The following is a 20,940-nucleotide window of genomic DNA, read 5'->3' as shown; positions in this document are numbered from 1 at the left end:
AGCATGTTGCGCCATCGCCCGTGTGGTTGCTGTCGATCTACCGCAGTGCGCTCGAACCCCCGAAGTCATGTAGGTCTTTTCGAGGGCATACAGTCGGGCTGAATTATCAGCAGGACTTAATCGTCCATGCTATCAGATGGTCGCTAGGCAGGTGTGTTCTTGTCATTTCAAAGGTCCTGATCCTTCGCCAGTCCTGGGGCCGGGGGCAGCCGCAGACCGACTCCGCCACCACGGGCCGAGCGGGCTATTGAAGTCCTAGAGCTTGCTCCAACCACAATAACCATCAGTCTTCTAGATATCATGGAAACATAGTCTTATAAGTAGGCTTTTGGCAATATCGGTTCAAATGAGGAAATGATCTTGTCAATTGACAGCATCACACGATGGAGAGCAGATCGTACCTAACTCGCAAGCCCGTCGCCGGCATGGATAGTACGAGCATGTCGGAAACATCTTTCACAGATCAAAAGTGAACCTCCCTCCCGTGAATATTCCATGACATTCACTTCCTAACAACTAGCTGCCAGCACGACCAAAGTAAAAGACTTCGGCGCCCCGACCCCAAAACCCCGTCCACCCATCGCACCAAACGGCGACCTAACTCTCCTCGTCGGCCCCGAACCCAACCATCATCCACTCCGCGTGCACTCCCTCGTCCTCAAAAACGCATCCCCCGTCTTCGCCTCGATGCTCCAGCCCCCCTACCTCGAATCCGCCACCCTCTTCACGGCGACCCCGTCCTCCCCGGCACGCATCTCCCTGCCCGAAGACGACCCCCTCGCCGTCGAAACGATCTGCCGCGTCCTGCACAACCGCGCCGACGCCGCCGTGTACGAGCTCTCCGCGGAGGAAGTGCTGAGGGTCGCCGTCGCGGCGGACAAGTACGACTGCGCGGGGGCGATGGCGCTGGCGGCAGAGTACTGGCTGAGCCCGGGCAAGTTGGAGGGGCTGATGAACGCGGCGAGGGACGGGTGTATCGGGTTCCGGAGGTGCGATTTGTTGTTGGCTAGTTATTGGTTTAAGCACGAGAGGGTGTTTGGGGAGGTGACGAGGGCGTTGGTTGTGAATGTGGTTGGGGGGTTTGAGGGGTTGGTTGAGGGACGGGAGGGCGTTGAGGAGGTGCTTGCTTGGAGACTTGCGCGTAAGAGTTTCTTCTCTTGTCTTGTTAGTTCTTTTCTTTTGGAATGGATGTTTGCTAACTGGAGTAGTGGCCCTCGAACAACAAAGAAACAACCTCCGCCTCTCCCTCTACACGATAATCATGGACCGCACAACCGTCTCTTCAAGCCTCCGCCCACGCATCTTCCTCGGCTTACACTGGCCAGAAAGACAGACCCAGAACAGCGTCATCTCGAATGTCCTCCGCAGCATCGACCGGGGCATCTTCTCCCACGGAATCATGTACATGTCCATCGACGAAGCCCTCCGACGCGCCTTGGAGATCCCGATGGGCGCTTATAACCGCATGATGAGCCTCGTCAAGGTGACTGATCAGAAGGAGCTGTACGGTTGTCGAGAGAAGAGATCGAGTTACAAGGAGCACATCATTGCTGGTGTGAGTCGGTGGAGGAAGGATAAGTTGATGGGGCTGTGTTTGGCGTGTTTGCATGAGCAGATGGAGTGCAGCGTCGAGCACGTGGGTGATGGGAAGGAGAGGAGGGAGTGGGAGGAGATGGCTGCGGAGTTGAAGTAGTGACGGTTTAGTCGAGGGGCAATTGCTAGCTACACTTTGCCGTATGTTAAGGTTCGCGGTTTTCGCTCATTTTCTCTTTGTATCATAGACAGCCGTACTCTGTATGAGTGGTCTGACACCTGTTGTTGCCACATACTCAGACATTGAAGACGGCAAATTGGGAGACCGACTAGTAGAATACGTGTCCCTCGCCCTTCTGTCTCGCGAGTAAACAGTGTGAGCAACATGTATCAGGGAATGATCTGCTGTTGTTAAGGTGACAATGAACCCAAGGATGTCCAACCACTGTTTCACAGTTTTTTCAATGAGATCTACTACTGCATCGTTCCAAGATAGTCAAACCTTGGTACAGTCTACAAGTCACAACTGCCGGGCCAGACATCATCTGTATAACATGTCTCTTCTGCTTGCCAGAACGTAGTGCATGCTGAGCTCAGTGGCCGTACGACAGTTGAAACTCGAGCACTGAATGCCATTGACTGGCGTCTGGTAATCATGCCCGTACACCTGTATTGCATTGTGGTCGGCGTAGCAGCTGACCTTCCTAGAACGACATCGGCTCGCTGCATGAGAGTCTCACACGATCAGGTTGGTCCGCTAGGTTGATAGATTAGTAGTAAACCAAGGAAATCCGTATAAATGAGACTTTCCAGTCCTCTGGCTCGTTGTACTGACAGGTGGATGAAAGATGAACGGTCTCAAATATCTGCAGTACGCTTGTGTGACGTTATTGATCCTGGGTCGACTGTGTCTTCTCGCGGATGTCGCAGAAGAGAATAGCGAACCACTTACTTTCCATTTACAGCAGCCTCTGCACGTTACCAAAACGGCTACAACTTACCTATAACGTGTATAGAAGGGTGATGTGCCCTCGCAGGTGGCCTGGCCTACTCGCCGCGCAGGCCACTCACCCTGATCTCTCAACTAAACTCAACATTGACACCCGAATTCGATGACGAATCCCAACATGCAGACCAAGCTCATTATCTCCTTTCTTGCCATTCTCGGCTTTAGAGAGGCTTTTGTCAGTATTATTCTTGTGACAGCTAAGCCCTTATTAACACTTCAGCGTGACTTCTCAGATTCAGGCCACGACCGTTCCCAACCAAGTCTCCAAAACGAGCCAACTATTCGACGCTCTGCCTGAGTGGAACATCAAGACGTCACCAGGCGGCCCCGTGGTTTCCTTCAACGGCACGGTCGAGGCCCTATTTGCCTACATGGATAGCGAGTACCCGGAGCATCTCTCGGATGTCTTCGACCTCGACGTCGTTTTCGGGTCCGGCGAACGTGGACAGAAGTTGGACACACCGATGCTAGAGAAACGCACCGACTTCAGCGAATCCGACGCAGTCTGCTACTCCGGCGCTGTCGCGGACGGGCGGGCCATCACCGACGGCATCGAGTACCTGCGCGGCGTCAGGGGCCAGCCTTCCCTTCCCGTAGATGGCTCTTACCTTGTCAGCTGTTCGCAAAACTCTGGCATCAAATGGCATAATCACGTAAGTTGGTCCCCTTCCCTTCCGCACTCTTCATATTTGCACCGACTGGCCTCATCAGCTGAGTGCTTGCTTGGATAGTCGAAACAGCAAATAACCCTGGAGTCGTTCGGATCCATCGCCGACGGTGCGCAGCACATTGTGAAGTTTTGCCGCAAGGAAGACAAGGTTGGCGGGGTCGTCTTTCATCACACGCAGTGGGGGGTGGAAATACGTAAGGCCACGTGCTAGACGGGAAACGCACGTAGTTCTGTTGACGCGAGTGTGAATCAGGTCGTCGGAGACCGGAGCACTTGAGAAGAACTAGTTTCATCATTTTATTGAATACCTAATCAAGTTGATTGAGCTGTCCATATGCATTCCACAACTACATGCCATATAGATTTGGTGTTTCGAGATAGGGTAGGCAAGTTTTTGACCTATGCCACGGGTGCAATGCGGAAGCCTTCAAGTCTCCAACAGGTTCAATGAGAATGGAAGAGTCGATTCTTCTTTGCGATCGTCTAATAGCTCGATAAAATATACAGGTTGTTGCCAAAACCTCTTCAGTAACATCATGAGGCCCCTCAAACCTGGACATGCTCCTTAAGCTCCTCTTGCATCCACTCCCACAGCTTCTCCTGCATCTCCCGGTTCTGACTAGCCGCAGATCCCTTATTCGGCAGTCCCACGGGGCCGTAGAAAACACCAGGCTTAGCATCCGGGCTCACGGCGGCCCAGATCTGGGAAAGAGCCCCTTTCTCGATGGGCGTGCCGAAGGGCACAGCCGCGAAGAGGAAGAGGCGAAGGAAGAAACCAGTCGAGTTGTGGTGGAGGTTCGTCACCACCATGCCCGGATGGACGCAGATGCACTTGACGTCCGGAAAGCGCTCCGCCAGAGCGAAGGTGTAGTGGACGATGCCGAGCTTGGACAGACCGTAGCGCGTCGTCGTGTGCAGCTCGGACATGGTCGTCTTCAGCTTGGCAAAGTCGTAGCCGGTTGCAGGGGCGACCTTTTCGGAGGCGGAGGAGAGGTTGACCACGCGAGCCTGGGGATTGGTGCGGGCAGTCTGCCGCAGCAGCGGCATCAGAAGTTGAGTGAACAGCGCAGTGCCGACGGTGTTGGTCCCGAACTGGATCTCGTAGCCGTCCTCGGTGAGTCCCTCGGGGGTCATCATAATGCCGGCGTTGTTCATAAGGATGTCGAGGCGAGACTCGGAACGCAGGAAGGTCTTGGCAGCCTCCTTGATGCTTGCGAATGAGGCAAGGTCGAGCTTGAGGAACTCAATGGGCGCGGCTTCTGGATTGGATTCTCTCAGCTGCTTGATAGCTGCCTCGGCCTTCTCCTCAGATCTCGCGGCGAGGTAGATTCTGGCCGGGGGATTCTTTGCTGAGGAGATCTGGCGAATGCTTTCATATCCGAGACCAACGTTTCCGCCGGTGACGATGATGACTTGTCCTGTCAAATCGGGGATGTCTTCAGTCTTGAAATCGGCCCCGGCGGAGCTGGAGCATGGGGACATGATGGCTGAACTTCTGAAGTGAGGAGTTGTGGTTGTGACGTGTAGAAGACTTATTGAGTGTTTTGGATGAGGTTAAGTTCCAGTCATTTTGAGATTATTTAGAGACATTTATATATCTTTCGTCCTCGTGTTCAACGCTGCTGCCTCGGCGGAAGTTCAAGCAAACCACTTTCAACCGGCACGAGACAACGAGAGGAAGATCAGGTACAAGCCCCCTACTCACTTACAGTCACGCATTTGAGGATATACTGCCCAATCAGTCTAGCGGCACTCTAGTTCACTCCCAAAGCTCCATACTCTTCTTCTTTCTAATTTGATTAACGCTTTTTGGGGGATGTTTAGCTTGAAAGCTCGAGGGCCTCGCCAGACAAAGAGACTGACCACCTCAGGTCACCCGCAAATGAACGAATCACAACGGCTGTAGCGCACGTTTTGCGCTAAAACGACAGGGGAGTAAGCAGTCCACAGATCTCTCCATTCCATCCCGGGCGATCGGGCTTGCAGGGAACATGGCTACGGGATCATGCCGATACGCCCTACGGCTGTCAGGGGAGTAAGCACCGTACTTAATCCCTCCGTCTCCTTTGATCTTATTGAGCCGCGAGCACAATCGACTTTTCATTCATCTGGAGAGGCAGCAGGCGACGCGTATTCATTCTTTCGAAATCATGGCCGCGCCGCAAATGGCCGAGGCATGGGATGCCGAGGATAGCTGGACCGGGGTGTCGAGTGCCACCGAGAGAAGGAAGTTGCAGAACCGCATCCACCAGAGGGCGTATCGCAAGTCACATCTTCCGAGGCATCGTCGATATTGTGCTAATACTCGCAATTCAGGCAAAAAGAGACACTTGAAACGGGTTGCCGCGAGTACTGCGCCGGCCGCTAGCTCTCAGTCCGAAAACCCAGTCCCCTCCGTCATGGCCGTTGCGAATATCGCAGACCCGGTGACAGAGCAAGCCCTCGCTCTACTGGAAACCCTCCCAATCTTCTATGTACTGAGATGCCACGGAATTCATCAAAGCGTCAAAGAGTTTCTGCGGAGAGCCTCGGCCAATTGGTCATTGAAAGTTCCGTCGCCGAGAGACCTACCGACCATCACTCGAATTAACGCCTTCGACGCCCTGGCCAGGAATGCGTTGATCCTGGGCATACCCGTCGAGCTCCTGGAGAGTGACCACGGCGACTCTCTCTTCATGCTGCACGGCCCTCCGCGGCCGTCAGCCGTCGATCCAAAATACCCGGGTCAACTCTCGCCGACGGCACTTCAGAGGATGGTAAAGCACCACCCGTGGCTGGATCTCTTGCCGATTCCGGGAATGAGGGATAACATACTCCGAGGGATCCAGGATGGAGTCATTGATGAGGACGAGCTCTGTAACGAACTGGTCTGCGGGATGCTGAATATGGATGACACTTCTGAAGCCGGGTTGATTATCTGGGGTGACGCTTGGGATGTGAAGGGATGGGAACTGAGCCCTGACTTTTTCAGAAGATATGCCTCATTGTTACACGGTTGTCCTGAGGTGTTACAGGCTACAAATCACTGGCGGGAGAAAAGGGGAGAAATGAAAATTGAATTCCTAGTGGAGTAAATCAGGGTTCAAGGGCAAAGCAATGCATGGCTCTGTGAGCCGCAAACGTATTTGATCATGTCTACTCGCCTCAGCTGCTTACTCCCTGGTCCTGGAACTGCTGTCTCGTAATCAGAAGCTGTTATAATTAGCTCAGTCAGGTGAGATATCAATCGAGATTTACGAGCTCAGATGGTTGAGCGAAAGATGATACGGCATACTTTCAGTCTCATGTTTCCAGCTATTAGATATTAGATATGGCATATTACTGCCAGATAATCGTGATACAAACCTGCTTTATGACTTTCATGGCTTAACTCTGTCTCTCCGGTGTTGAACGATAAATACGTGCAGTCCGATCCAGACGAACCTTCATCGGCTATCGACCAGCATGGATGAAATTTTGAGCCCTGAACCGAAAGGACGAATGAACCAATGTCAACCATAAAGGCACAGGATCAATTAATCGACCTCCCTTTATATTCTTGTATGTTGCATTCGGAACACCGGGTTTCGTTGTTTGATCTTCGTAGTTGAATGCGGTCTCGTGCCTGAATTTCCGGAGATATTGAATTAGGATACGGGAGGTGCCAGCCTACTACGGGCGAACAAATGTGAGAAATATGACGTTATAGTAGCAGAGAACTTAATAGTGTTCAAATCTCAATGAGAAGATAACGAGAGAAATGAGAGAAACACAGATATGTGAATGAGATGTGATCTTCCGGCGGCTGTGATGGCCTTTACGATTTCATGATTTGAGAGCTTTCGGGCAGTTTGATGATTCCGACGCATCGGCACTGTATTTATGACAAGCGAAGGCGCTGTATCCCGCAGTTTTTGGGAATAGTTGCCCACTAATATCGCTTCTGAACACCTGAGAGGGACAGTGCTCCCCCCACAATCCACACTCCTTCCCACTCAAGCCGAACGAACATTTTCATTCACTCACTCTTGACTTCATAAAACACTTCTCAACGTCAACCACCTTCACCGAGGACCAAAATGGTGCGAACGCGCCCCCGCAACAAATCACGACGCGTAGCCGTCATAGACTACGACTCCGAGGGCGAACCCCCGGAGGCCCACGACGACTCCGAAGACGACAACTTCGAGGCGCCCCCGCCAGACCCGGAGGACGATGAGGACGACCCGATGGACCTCGACGGCGGCGACGGGGACGACTTCGAAGCCGACGACCCGTCATCCCTCGCCCTCGACGCCTTCAACAACGAATTCGACGAAGACGACGAGCAGCCCGCGTACACCAGCTCGGCCGGCCTGCGCAAACGGCCCGCCGACATGGGCGCGCTGGAGAAGTACCACGCCGACGGCCGCCCGACGCGCTACTACACCGGCGTGCTGAAGCGAGGGCAGAGAATCCAGGTTCTGGACTTCTTTTACGGGCCGGAGGAGGATGCGATCGGCATCGCGGGGTGGATTCTGAGTCGGTGGGCTGGGTACGGGGTTCTGCCGAGTAAAGTGGTTGATGGGGCTGCGTGTCCCATACCGAGTCCTTGGATCGAGGAGGGGCATCAGGAGAAGCAGAGGAAGGCGGCTGACGCATGGTTCGCGAGGGTCAAGGATGATGAGGGGGTGAAGGAGGGCGAACGGGTGATGAGTACAGGGGAGGCGGAGGAGTATCGGGTGAGTTCTGGGAGTGGGCTGAGAATGCTGCTGGGGCCGTATCCAGAGCAAAAGGAGGTTCGGATCGCGCCTTCTGGGAGCATCGTTTTGTCTAATTCAGGTCTACCTCTTGAGGAGACAACGGACGAGCAGGTTGCCGGGCTGATGTTCGACGTTGGTGGGCTTGTGGTTGGTATGGACTGGGCTATCAGGGAAGAGGGAGAGTCACAAATTCTTGCGCTCGCAGTTATCCCACACTCTGACCAACAGCTTGGCGCCGATTCCTCTTATGACGAAGAGAAGGGCATCATTCAGCTATGGGAGATGCACAGCCGGACAGACGATAACGGCATGACGTATCCACAGAACCGCCCAGCCCGACTCGCTCGAACAATTTGCGCGGACTGGGGGAGAATTAAGAGAGTCAAGTGGTGCCCCGTGCCGTTTACAGATAATGGCTTGCTGGGGCTCGTGGCACTATTATGCGGTGACGGCCAGGTCCACGTCGTATCTATCAAAGAACTGGACGACAGCCAAGACTCGTTTAGTAAGTCTTCAATCTTCAGCCCTTTTTCAACAGCTAACGTGTGCAGCCAAACTCGAAAACGAAGTCGTTTGCCTCGGCCTCCCCTTCGAAACAAACGTCACAGTAACCTGCTTCGCCTGGGTCAACACAAACCGCATCGTAACAGGCCACTCCGACGGCTCACTAGCCCTCTGGTCCATCGCCCCGCGCGTCTGCCTTGCGCGTCATGACGTGCACTCGACATACGTGATGCACATCGACACCGCGTATCCCTCAAACCCGTATCTCGTTGCGTCAACCCCGATCGCGGGCTACACCACCCTCGTCGACCTGTCCGACCCGTCTTGCGAGCGTACCAGCTTCCCCTGCTTCACGATCAGCCCGCAGCCGAACCTCTTGCAGTGGAACGACCACCTGCGGGGATTCTTCAGCGCGGTGCCGTCGGCGAACCCGCTGAATTCTTCAGTCGGGTTCATCCATTCCAGGTGGTACGCTGCGCAGGTGCGCAAGGTCATGGACGGTGACAGATTACCGACGTGTCTCGCCGTGGGCTTCCACCACCCGTTCGCGTTGGTGGGCTACCTCGATGGGACCGTGTGGGCGGCGAACCCGTCGAACCGAATATTCGCGTCGAAGCATCACTTCGGGCACAAGGTGAAGTTGTTCGAGCACGAGTACGTTCCACGAGAGAGGCTACCGCAGTCCACCGCGGAGACGAACGGAGACGGGAATGAGTTCCGTGGCGTGGTGAGGATACTGCAAGGTTTCCGACCCGTGCCCAATGTTTATCCGAAGATGGACGCGGGGAGAGCGAAGGCGGCGGCGAACAAGAAGAAGGACAAGAAGGGCAAGAAGTCAAAGGCGAAAGCTAAGGGCAAGGCCAAGGCGGATGCGGCTGAGGACGACGATGCGGACGTGCAGGGCGGGCAGGAGGAGGGCGACGGGCACTTTGCGGATCCCAAGAGAGCCGTGCTATCGGAGCCTCTGACGCGGGTCATGACTATGGCGTGGAATCCGAACAGGGACGTCTCGTGCTGGGCTGCTGTGGCGATGGCATCCGGATTGGTGAGGGTCCTGGATCTCGGTGTAGAGGTGTAAACGCGGCTCACGGCAGCATGCGAGCTGTACAAATAAATGATACCCTGAATTAAACAATACTTTTATTCTACTTTACGGGCCAGTCCCTACTCTGTCATGCCTAGCACTGCGAGCCCATGACACTGTGGTGATAATCAAACGCCTTCGCCATGCCGTACAAGTGCGTCGCGGCAGCGAGGACCACGAAGAAGTGGAAAATCTGATGCGAGCTGCCCCAGATGTCAAAGGTCCCCGGCGAGCTCCTCTCGGGCCAGCGGAAGGCGTACAGGAACGCCCCGAATATGTACATCAGGCCGTGGAGGGCGACCCAGCTGAGGCTCATGCGGTTCTCGAGCTCGGCGCGGCCGTAGACGGTCAGGCCGTGGACGACCGGCACGACGCCCGAGGTGCCGAGGGCGACGAACATGCAGGCGCGGAACGTGCGCCATTCGGGGGCGCGGAAGAACTCGACCCACGAGACCATGCCGCAGCCGAGACCCAAGAGGACGATCTGTGTGTGAGGTTAGTGTTTGCGACTTACACCCGAGAGGACGGAGGGGCTTACGGTGTTTAGGTAGACTGTCATCAGGCCCGGGTGGCAGTAGAACCCGTAGTACAACGCCGGGACGTAGCTGCCGACGATGAGGAAGACGATGCCCGAGTAGTCGAGCTTGTTGCCCCATTTCGCGACCTCGGGCGAGTGGTTGCAGAGGGCGTGGTAGGTCGCGCTCATGCCGAGGCACGCGACGGCGCCGGCGAAGAAGCAGGAGAAGACGAGGAGGTCGGTGGACGAGGCGGAGGCGTAGCGGGGCGCGACGACGGTGTACAGGAAGGCGCCGCCGAGGAGGAAGGCGACGGCGCCGAGGAGGTGCGACCAGATGTTGACGGACTCGTTGTGCAGGTAGCCCAGGCTCTTGAAGGAGCCGAGGTAGGAGTTGGAGTCCGGGCGGTAGCCGGAGAGGATGTAGGCGTTGTCGCGGCGCCAGTGGGGGAGGTCGTCCCAGAGGACGAGGAGGGCGCGCTCGATCTTCCGTTCGAGGTCGTGGGCTTTGTGTTCTGCGGCTGCGAGGAGGGATTCGTCTTGAGAGGCATCGTCGTCGTGCTTGGGTCTGGGGCGGTTTCTGAGGCCGGACGGGTCGGCGTTTGAGGTGGCTGTCATGATATCGTGATGTGAGAGGAACTGGTCCTCTGGTTTATGAGATGGGAGGTGGAGTGGATGAGATAAATGAGTCTTTAATGTTCAAGATTTGAAAATCATCATGAGCGACGCGGACGTGTGGACGTTATTATGGACATATGATGCTGCTCCCTAGCGGCCGTTCAGCGGGTGAGCGGCGGGTCGGGCCAGGGATGGCAACGTACGGGCATTGAGCTGGTGGGATGCTGGACGGGAATTGTTGGGATTTCCACATGCTGAAAAGTTCACGGAGCCGCTCCGAGGACCCTTCGACACCGCTCCGGTTGGGGCTTCTTGCAGCTGGTGCCAAGTGGAAGGACGGCACCGAAGGCACACATCGTCGGTCCGTCGGTGAGACTGACCACCGCGGCGGAGCAGCTCCTCCTTTTTTATTTTTCCAACGGCTGTGAGGCCGTGAGACACACTGAGACGGGTACTGGATGGAGACGAGCACCTGTGCGAAGGGTCCTGTGGGTAAAGGATCAGCATCGGCATGCGGATGTTTCGCACGAGAAACATTCACCACCTAAACCACCTCATGCTCACCTGACTGCTGGAAAGCCACGAAAGCCCAGGTTCGGTTGATTATTTCTCGCACGTCAACTCAAGTCAGAAAACTTGCGACCGAGTCAAAACCGCCCGAGGATTCAGGTGGTTGCACTTCAAGGCATGAAAAGCAAGGGCAGGACTGCCAGCATCACCCATGTCCCCGTGGCGCATCGCGCGAGTTTCCAGTTAATTTTCTTATTCGCAGAATTCGTCAAGTCATTTCCCTGCATGCTCGTGGTAGGTATGTAAAAGAAGACGCTCTGCTTGTGACGCCTGGTGGTAAAACGGGGTAAGGAAAAATACGGCAGGCAAGCCGTCTCTATGCTGTCGACACCAGCGCCCCGACCCTTTCGCAAGAACTCCTTTTGTCGTTCATTCGGCTGGGCCAGCGAAGGCCGCTTATTTCTTGCCGCTCTTCTTGATGCCCTGGGCGCCCGTGTTCAGAGGTCCCTTGCCGCCGGCCTTGGAGGCCATCTCCTTGCGAGCCTTCTCCTCTGTGCGGCTGTCAGCAGTTGGTTGTGCAGTCGTTCGTGGTAAGACGTACCAGCGCGCTTCTTCTCGAGGTAGGCCATGTCGTCCTCGTCGAGGTCCTTGTTCTGCTTCTTCGCGGCCTTGAGAGGCTTGGCCTTGCCACCTAGAGAAGGTCTGTCAGCAAGCGCCGGGTAGATTGAAGAGACGGGGAGAAGACGACGGACCTTCGCGGTTTGCGCCACCCATTTTCGGAGTTGGTCGTGGGTATCTGGGACGTGGATCAACTTGGGCGTAGAGTGCTGAGGATAGCAAGGCTGGCGTCGCAGAGTTGCAGAGTCGTGAAAGTCTAAAGAAAGGAGAGAGAGAAGAATGCGGCGCAACTGACCGTGGGGTGAAAATTGCCCCTCCTGGTCAGCAGCGGCTAACAGGGTCCTCTGATACAGCAATTACATGCTTGATAACGCAGTGCTCAACTGATATGCACATATGCGAAGAACAACGCATAACCCCACTAGTGGATCTTTCGGAACATTCCACGCCACACTTCACGGCCTGACGTCCAGCTGCCTCCGTGTGCCACCCAATTTCTCCGACAGCGCTGTCTCGTCACCCCAAAATTCGTCTCGTCGCATTTCATCATCCCAGCCAGTCGACCGGCATCCTCAGCGCAAGACAGGGCCACAACCTCGTTTCGACCCTTGACCGCTGGAATCCACCGTCGACAAACAAAACAACACTTATACCTACCACCCCAGCGTTTTGCTACCGAGCTCCTCTACTCTGGCTTCTCTGTCGCCTGCTTGTTCCCTTCTTCCCCCATGAGCTGAGTCGACACAGTCATCCGGTTCGCAAACTATTTCCGCACAAACAATCATCTAGTGATCTCTGCTGACACGTCGCTGCTGCGCGCACAAAGACCTAGGGGAACTTCCCTGTGGCGGATAACTGCTTTTTGCATACACAACACACACTCAGTAGAGAAGGAGCAAGCCTCTTGCGCAGAAACCAACACTTCCGCAAGCAATGGCGTCGAGTTCGGACGAGGGCGAGATCGTCGAGAACGACGCTGTGGATTTGAAGGCAACTTCACTGCCGAAGAAGTTTGAAGGAAACGGTGTTGACCGTCAAGACAGAACCCGAGACAGATACTCGGCCTCCAAATCTCCCGAATACGACTCCCACCGCAACTCCCACAACCACACGTCATCGAGACGTAGCCGGTCGCCCCGCGGATTCAAGCGCTCTCGCGATGAGCGGGACTACGCCGGCGGTGGCGGAGGAGGACGACAAGATACGCGCCGCTTCCGCGTTCATTACGAGGACGGACCGCGCGATGATTATCGGCGCGCGCGTGTTTCCTACGAGGATCTAGACCGCCCGGTATCGCGCGGCTCGAACCACAGCTACGACGGTCGCGACAGAGAACGGAGCCGCGACAGAGACAGGGACAGATTCCGCGAGCGAGAGAGGGACCGCGACAGGGACAGATACCCGGACAAGAGAGCGCGCAACCGTACACGCTCACCCTACCGCCCTCCACGCGGCGACCGGGGTCGCGACGATCGCCATGCCAGAGACGGCGGACGCGACCGGCTTTCCGACTCGTTCCGCGGCCTGAAGTACGACGACCACAGAGATCGAGATGCCCGAAACGGAGACTCGACGGATGGGGCCGCTGTAGGGAAGGACTCACGTGCTTCCAGAGGAGATGCTAAACCTGTGAAAGAATATACAGACCAAAGGAATGGCAATGCAGGGCCCTCTCAGAATCAGAAGTACGTTGGCCACGCAAAGGACGATGGGACACAGTTGCTGACGCCACATCGTAGCGCTCCTCCGCCCGAACCAGAGCAGGACTTCGAGGAACCCATGGTTGTGGACGAGGAAGCCGAGATTGAACGTCGACGTCGACGTCGTGATGAGTTACTTGCTAAGTCCAGCTCCGCTACTCCACTGCTCGTACACGCGCTGCATGCGGTCGACAAGTCGGTGGTCGCATCACCAGCGCGCCAAGCCACACCTGGCACGCCTGGCCGTGATGTCGATACGCCAGTTTCAGACGTAGCATCACCAGCACAAGATGGAAGCTCTCCGGGTGCGATTGACATCATGAGCGAGAAGGACCTGATGAACACGCACGGCGGTGGCAAGACCACGGAAGAAGATGGCCCATCCGCAGCAGACTACGACCCGACGGTTGACATGAAGGAGGACGAGATGCGCGACGAAATGCGACACGGCATTGTGGGTATGCATGGCGAGGCTCTCGGACAGCAACCAGAAGCACAGCAGGAAGAGCCGCCCCAGGAAGCCCCCGCGAAGAAAGCGTCCGGCGATGAAGACGACGATGACTTCGACATGTTCGCTGAAGACTTCGACGACGACAAGTACGCCGCGCCCAACCCCGCCAAGGTCGCCGTGGTAGACGAAACCAAGGCGTCACCCGCCGTCGGCCAACCGAACGGTGCCATTCTCGAAGGTGACGACAAGGACGGATACTACAAGCTTCGCATCGGCGAGATCATGAACGGCCGCTACCAGGTGCAGTCGGCTCTCGGTAAGGGTATGTTCTCTGGTGTCGCTCGGGCGGTGGACATCACGAACAAGAAACTGGTTGCCATCAAGATTATGCGAAACAACGACGCGCTGAGGAAGGGAGGCTTTACCGAGATCGCCATCCTGCAGAAGCTCAACGATGCCGACCCGGAGAATCGCAAGCACATCGTCAAGTTCGAGCGCCACTTCGACCACAAGGGCCATCTGTGCATGGCATTCGAAAACCTGAGTCTGAACCTGCGAGAAGTCTTGAAGAAATTCGGCAACAACGTCGGCATCAACTTGAGCGCGACGCGAGCCTACGCCCACCAAATCTTCATCGGCCTTGCTCACATGCGGAAATGCAGCATTATCCACGCAGATCTCAAGCCTGACAACATTCTGGTTAGACACCCCGGCCTCAGACCCGAACAAGAAGACAATGCTTACCATTCACAGGTGAACGAAAGTCGCAACGTCCTGAAGATCTGCGATCTGGGAACCGGTATCGACAAGTCCGATGCTGCCACCGCGCACAACGAGATCACCCCGTACCTCGTCAGTCGCTTCTACAGAGCGCCGGAGGTCATGCTGGGCATGCCCTACGACTACGCCATCGACATGTGGTCCATCGGCTGCACTCTGTATGAGCTGTATACTGGCAAAATCCTCTTCGCCGGCGACAGCAACAACCAGATGCTCAAGGCCATCATGGAGATCCGCGGCAAGATCACCCCGAAGTTGTACAAGCGAGGCCAGCTGGCGCCTATGCACTTCGACGAGCAGGGCAACTTTGTGAGCATGGAGAGGGACAAGATTCTTGGAAAGGTACGTTGTATCGGTTGCAGCTTGTTTCTTGTTTCTCTGATTCCCCGTCACATCCCCCCCTTTCCCCATATTCCCAACGCCTCTGCATCGCATCGCATGTTTCATGCCCGCCTCACGTGGCCCAATCACCGCACGCGATGCTATTTTTGCAGAACCGAGCTGGTTAGCAACGAGGCGGAGTGCGGCTGTAAGCGCTGAGGCGCGGTTTGCACTTGCGTATGCATCCGCATCCACTTTAGATCCCAAATCTGGGGCCGGCCTTCAGGTCCGAGCGCCCCGGGAACCGCACGACACGGCGGGTGGCCCGGTGGCCGCGGCCTGCTTTGGCGACCAGCCACCGCGTCGAGCGACCTCACTTCGGACCCATTCGGACTCGCATGACTTGCTAGGTCTCTCTGCGTCCCAGTCGGGAAAGGTCTCAAAGACACGATCCCATCTTCGGAGGCATGCATATGGCGTGCGAAGCTCGAGAGCTCGTTGTCACGGCCGCATCATCTCATCTTTTGCCGCCAATGCACCTTCGCCCCTGTTTCGCCTCTATTCTGTTCTGCACGAAGGGTCCAACACGAGGTTCAAGCTCGATTTGTCACCCTGTTTGACAAGCAGCTGAGCGCGCCTCTACCGCCACTCGTCTAAACACACGTCACCCCTTTCCCCCGGCCGCCATCTTTCATCATCATCGCACTCGTTTCTTTTTTGGGTTACGTGACAGAGATGCTGACATGCCTTCTGAACACACAGACTACCGCCAGGGTCCTGCCCGTCGTCAAACCGACGCGTGACCTGCGAACCCGTCTCTTCGCCGCCTCGACGGGCATGAACGACGCCGAGACAAGGGATCTCAACCACTTTGTCGACCTGCTCGAGCACTGCCTGACGCTGAACCCCGAGAAGCGGATCAAGCCCGCCGACGCGCTGAAGCATCCCTTCTTCACGGCGAGGATCGCTGCTGCGAAGCGCTGATGCGGTCGTGCGCTGTCGTTGGTAGGAGACCAATGGATGTGGGTGTGGAAGTCGTTGTCAACATCGTGTACACTATATGTTGATAGCAGGGAGTTGTTACGTAGGGGAGGACATGGTGGGCCTGCATCTTTAGCGCTTCTAGAGGGTATTCTAGACATAGAAGCAAGCAATCGCAACGTGTGATTCCTCTCCCCCTAGGTTTAGGTGTTTTGTGAGGTGCATATCACGCGTACGGTGCTCAAACTACATGATGCATGCAGCTCATTCGGGGCAAGAGCCGCGACATGCGCGTCTCTCCGTTCGTCTGGAGTTTCTGCATCGCCGACGACCCGAATAATACGACAATTCTCTTGTGGCTAGACATCGAACGGGCATGGAATCAGGTAACGCTCGTGCCGGGCTTATTCCCAGGGGTGATTTCTCGTGAGGAGGGCATAATGCCACTTCCAGGACAATGCAACCCCCTTTTGATATCCTCCCATCTGATGACGAGCGGAGGGTCGATGACACGGACTTGGAGTATTCTACGTGGACCCCCTACGCCTTTCTGGTGAATATTTGAGTCATCCTGATTCTATGTCTTCAATGCCTTCGTGATCCGATGAGAATGGACGAGAGCAGCTCGAAAAAACACACCCTGATATCCGAGTTGAAAACAGTCCCCCCCTTATCTCGCCATTGCAAAAAGATACGTCGATCCGATCAAGAGTGAGACTACAACATACCCTGCGCCGAACTCCATCCCCCCCCCGTGCGCCTGTCTCATCGATTTGTCAGTTCTCTCCGCTGATGTCGCTCACGTCGGTGCGCTTCGGGTAGACAATGTAACGAGTTTGATAGGAGGACTAGACTTCTCTGAACCCCCAGTCAAAAATCGTCCCCGGGCCATCTCTCTTGCGCGGTATGCATCATACGACCATGCCGTGAGAATAGACTCCTTCCCGCGTCATCGTCTGGTCGTGATGGTCCTTTACTCGGTGGACGCCTTGGTTTGACGTACAGCGGGATATGAGATACCTAAGCGCGAAGGGGGGCGAAGGAGAGAATGAGGGGGGATTGTGATTTAGGAACACTTGATGTAGGTCTAGTCCGAGTCTGTGTGCTGCTGTTGACGCGCGTGGGGGGTGATGTTGGTCTCCCGTTGATGGGACGGGGTTTGCCTCCTTCGGCCGGTCAGCCCAGAGAGGCCGTGGTTTCTGAGTCCGCGTATCGTGAGATGTCTGGCGAGACTTTATCATGCGTTAAGTTGTATCTGGCTTCGTGGGCTTCTGTTGGGTCTCAAGCGCGGGCATGGCATGCCCTTCTCAGGAGCACGATGTTGCCACGCGGTCACCGGACGACCGATCGCAATCGCTTCGGGGGCGTTTTCTTGATCTACTGCATACAGGATACCGAGCCTCACCATTAAGACTGCGAGAGCGCAGGTTGGAGCAAGGTCAGTTGAGATAATAGATGTAGTGATTTTGAGTTTCCTCAGTTCATATGTTGTTGTATTACATATCGCATGGCATGACGCAAAATATAATTTTGTAACTAGATTCAAGGTGCTAAAGTATCATAGCAATCCCTACTGCATAATCAAACCAAATATGCATTCAAGTCTTCATATATCACGCAGTTAGAAGTGCCTGCTTTCTCCAAGCAAGTTTAAGGCGACGGAAATAGATACGACCAGTGTGATTCGCAAGAGGAGGTATTAACATTGCACATCTGAACAACTTCACTCCAACATATCGCAACAAACCAACTCATCACAATCTAGGCAAGAGGCCTTTCGAAGTTTGCATATAGTCACGAAAATCCCCGCGAAAGGTAGTCCACAGTTCAGCCCGCCGTCCATCACGTCGTCAACTAACGCGCCATAATCATACGCCCCCAGCAGCAATCACGACCACCCAAATCAGCCAGGCGAAACGCCCGTCCCTCCCTCCTCCCCCGCAGAGAGAAAGGAAGGGAAAGTCGCGGCGGGCTGCATACAGGAGCTATTCCTCCGCTGACAGCTCCCGTCTGGACTTCTCGTACATCGATCCCCAAAGTGAGCAACGGGGGGGGAGTGGATGATGCGGTGCTTCGGCGTCTGTGTTGCATATTCTCGTTATTGTTGCTGTACCACACGCACGTATAAGCAAAGAGAAGAAAGAAGCTGTCACCTTTCCCTACAAGCGGTTGCTCGTTGGGTCGCCTCGGTGCGAGGCCGTCGAATCCAGTGGGAGCTGCAGCCTGGCGGCGAGGCTGGTGGACAAGAACTGCTTCAAAGGCAAAGGATTGCGGACCCGGCGGCTGGGTTTGGCAAGCGAAGCCATGCGTTGGTGGTGGCATGCAAAGTCCCAACGGCTGCCTTGTTGGCGCGTCCCCATTTTAGAGATGGAAGTCTGCCTGCGGCGTAGTTACGTACGAATACAGTACATGTTTGCTTGGTTTCCGTTTCCAGGCTGCCGCTTGATTGAATCCAGGCGGCTGCGCAATCTCTTGTTGGTGCTCGTCGTATGCTCTTTAGTCCATTGCGACGACGACGACTCATTCGGGGGTGCGGCGTATTCGGGACATGACTGGATTCGGATGTCACCTAAACATCCTTCGCACAAAGGAAAAGCACTCGTTGCTGACCCCCCCTCGAGATGACGCGCAGCTTTTTCAGGTGAGTGTGTCCCAGTGGGCGGCAGGATTCAGGTTTGAGCGACGTGCGTAACGGGATGGATGATTGCGGTGACACGGGGGGGACGATGGTGGGGGTTGAGGGCGTTGTCATATTGCGCCGTTGGGAGCCGGTTTGCTTGCGATCCCGTCTCGCGGCTGTTTGGTGGGCGGCTGGACGGAGGTGACTTTTGCTCCGACCTGCATATTTTTGTTGCCGCCCGTCAGATCTCCAGTAGGACTACTGATGCAGAGAAATTCCACTTCACGCGATTTGGAAATGTTGCCCCCAATTTTACGAGGCGGAAAGGCAGATTATTGTCTCGAGACAGAGAGCGGCGGCGCTCATGTTGCACAATACGGCGCCCGACGATGGGAGTCGCAAGTTGGGAGATGCGGATTCCCGTCGGGCTGCGTCCCACGGCGGATGATGTTTCTTTCCCCAGCTGCTTGTGGGAATTGGTTGGCCGTACTGGAGCTGAATGCAAAGCACGAGAGGGAAGGAAATATCACGATGCCGTCGTCGTACTGCATCGAAGGGGGCCGGCTTGCAGCATGATGCTACATAGTATGCGGCCTTCCGACGGGTGTGCGACGGCGACGACGACGACGGCGCCGGTGGGTCGTGGGCCGCCCGGAGGCGCCGAACGGGGGCACGGCGGGGGAGCCTTAATCAACGAGGCGGGGTGAAGGGAGCCGGGGGCCACCGTTGAGACGACTCGCCTTATCCTTCCTTGACTCGCCCCGTGTTCAGGCGTACTATGGAGTTCCCCGATGATTAACCAAGGACCATGATCCAAGGACGATGAGAGATACAGCCGCTGGTTGGTTGGTGTCACGGTGACATTCCCCTGAAGCCTTGCTTTTGCTTGCTTGGTACGGGAATGTAAGTGGCTGGACCCAATTGAGTTCTGGGCCTGCGGGGAAAGAAAAGTGATGGGCATGATTGTGACGGATGGTCGTTGGATCGACCCCAATTAGACCCCGAAATTCCCAGATCCAACTTTCTCCTTCGCTTGCCCTGTTTCCAAGAAAAGAATGCGCAGATCCCCTTCAACTCGGGGCTTGCCATTCTGCGCCATTGGCATTGAGAAAGCGAGGGGGATGATCATCTGACGGCTTCTCTCATTTTCAGGAGGTCAGGCAGGTCTCCCATTCCCCAGGGGGTGGGAGGCCACGTTAGCTCGTGTCTGTTGGAATGTTGGACCCTGAAAGGATTCCCCTCTGGCGTCGACGCCATTTCACGTTTTGTGTTGGTTTGCGTGTCTCGGAAGAGAGGACGAGATGGCAGAAAGGGACGGCCGTTGTGATATCACGCTTGACGCAAGGGATGAGGTCATATGAGCGGCCGTGGCGCACGCCGCGCCGTTTGTATGGCGTTCGTAGCGTAACTCGTCGATTGTTGTTGTTGATGGACCATCGTCAACGCGACCCGTGCTGTTGGATCCAGAGGATTTACGGAACGACGGTTTGAGCGCCTCGCTGTTGGTTGTTGACGGGCGGTTGTGGACTTTGACATGATCACAGACAGACCGACAGGACTGGTGGGATGGTGGGATGTGGTTGATCTGCGGGATGGATCCAATGATGGATTGACGGCCGTCTGAAGGCGCCGCCGTCGAGACACTGGCACGACTGGCCGGCTCACTGGGCCGGTCGAATCGAATCGCGGAACTTTGACGATCGATGAGCTCGTGCCGGTGCTGAGGTACCGCGAATTCCAGCGGGCCGGTGATGCAAGGTATGAGATCACGGCGAGGGCGAAGATCATTTCCATCGAGATGGCTTCAATTCCTCCTTCCCCGTTTGGCTTTAGTCTGCGGGGGTGTTCTCATCAAGGGTGTCTTTATCAAACTAATAGTCTAAGGTATATAAGTAAAGCGTATTTATATGCTATATAACTAGTATTCTAACTTAATATAGTAATAAAGTTAGTACTATTCTTAATACTATAAATAAGTAGGTTCCCTCCTAATTTAACTTAAGAGTAAATTATTAAAATCTAAACTTTAAGTATATAATCTACCTAAAAGGTAGTTATAAATAGCTTTATTTATTTAGATCTTTATACTCTATTTAATAAAATTATTAAGTAGTAAAGCTTAATTAACTTCTTTTTTTATCCCTCTTCTTTAAGCTTTTTTAACTCCTTTAAAATAATACTTATTACTTCTATCTTAATAGCTATTTAGGCTCTCTATTAGAACTTTAAAAATAGCTTTTATAACCCCTAAGTAACTACTAAATAAAATAAAACCTCTTTTAAATTCTTCCTTAAGAATAAAGGTA

The 20,940-nt window shown here is 54.9% G+C and overlaps 7 protein-coding genes across 7 annotated transcripts; 4 read left to right on the top strand and 3 right to left on the bottom strand.

Annotated features, from left to right (window-relative positions):
- Window positions 1–383: 383 nt before the first annotated feature.
- On the top strand, window positions 384–1,693 carry CkaCkLH20_11023 (uncharacterized protein; the record flags this gene model as incomplete). Its single annotated transcript, XM_038893737.1, has 3 exons — window positions 384–442; window positions 528–1,141; window positions 1,209–1,693. 3 exons carry the CDS (start codon window positions 384–386, stop codon window positions 1,691–1,693), a joined length of 1,158 nt encoding a protein of 385 aa, XP_038740837.1.
- Window positions 1,694–2,645: 952 nt separating this feature from the next.
- On the top strand, window positions 2,646–3,423 carry CkaCkLH20_11022 (uncharacterized protein; the record flags this gene model as incomplete). Its single annotated transcript, XM_038893736.1, has 3 exons — window positions 2,646–2,717; window positions 2,782–3,195; window positions 3,274–3,423. The coding sequence occupies 3 exons, from the start codon at window positions 2,646–2,648 to the stop codon at window positions 3,421–3,423; spliced, it is 636 nt and encodes a 211-aa protein (XP_038740836.1).
- A 335-nt stretch (window positions 3,424–3,758) lies between these two features.
- Window positions 3,759–4,694, bottom strand: CkaCkLH20_11021 (uncharacterized protein; the record flags this gene model as incomplete). The annotated part of the gene is made up of 1 exon (XM_038893735.1): window positions 3,759–4,694. The coding sequence occupies one exon, from the start codon at window positions 4,692–4,694 to the stop codon at window positions 3,759–3,761; it is 936 nt and encodes a 311-aa protein (XP_038740835.1).
- A 2,576-nt stretch (window positions 4,695–7,270) lies between these two features.
- On the top strand, window positions 7,271–9,515 carry CkaCkLH20_11020 (transcription factor tfiiic complex subunit; the record flags this gene model as incomplete). The annotated part of the gene is made up of 3 exons (XM_038893734.1): window positions 7,271–7,912; window positions 7,961–8,438; window positions 8,485–9,515. 3 exons carry the CDS (start codon window positions 7,271–7,273, stop codon window positions 9,513–9,515), a joined length of 2,151 nt encoding a protein of 716 aa, XP_038740834.1.
- A 100-nt stretch (window positions 9,516–9,615) lies between these two features.
- Window positions 9,616–10,653, bottom strand: CkaCkLH20_11019 (uncharacterized protein; the record flags this gene model as incomplete). The annotated part of the gene is made up of 2 exons (XM_038893733.1): window positions 9,616–10,005; window positions 10,060–10,653. 2 exons carry the CDS (start codon window positions 10,651–10,653, stop codon window positions 9,616–9,618), a joined length of 984 nt encoding a protein of 327 aa, XP_038740833.1.
- A 966-nt stretch (window positions 10,654–11,619) lies between these two features.
- CkaCkLH20_11018 (coiled-coil domain-containing) lies at window positions 11,620–12,003 on the bottom strand (the record flags this gene model as incomplete). Its single annotated transcript, XM_038893732.1, has 3 exons — window positions 11,620–11,714; window positions 11,765–11,854; window positions 11,916–12,003. The coding sequence occupies 3 exons, from the start codon at window positions 12,001–12,003 to the stop codon at window positions 11,620–11,622; spliced, it is 273 nt and encodes a 90-aa protein (XP_038740832.1).
- Window positions 12,004–12,714: 711 nt separating this feature from the next.
- On the top strand, window positions 12,715–16,017 carry CkaCkLH20_11017 (uncharacterized protein; the record flags this gene model as incomplete). Its single annotated transcript, XM_038893731.1, has 4 exons — window positions 12,715–13,466; window positions 13,521–14,631; window positions 14,686–15,054; window positions 15,796–16,017. The coding sequence occupies 4 exons, from the start codon at window positions 12,715–12,717 to the stop codon at window positions 16,015–16,017; spliced, it is 2,454 nt and encodes an 817-aa protein (XP_038740831.1).
- Window positions 16,018–20,940: the final 4,923 nt, after the last annotated feature.

The sequence above is a fragment of the Colletotrichum karsti genome (genome assembly GCF_011947395.1).
Source record: "Colletotrichum karsti strain CkLH20 chromosome Unknown Scaffold45, whole genome shotgun sequence".
NCBI classification, from domain to species: Eukaryota; Fungi; Ascomycota; class Sordariomycetes; order Glomerellales; family Glomerellaceae; genus Colletotrichum; species Colletotrichum karsti.
Note: the sequence above shows the minus strand (reverse complement) of the source record. Positions and strands in the feature narration are given on the sequence as shown.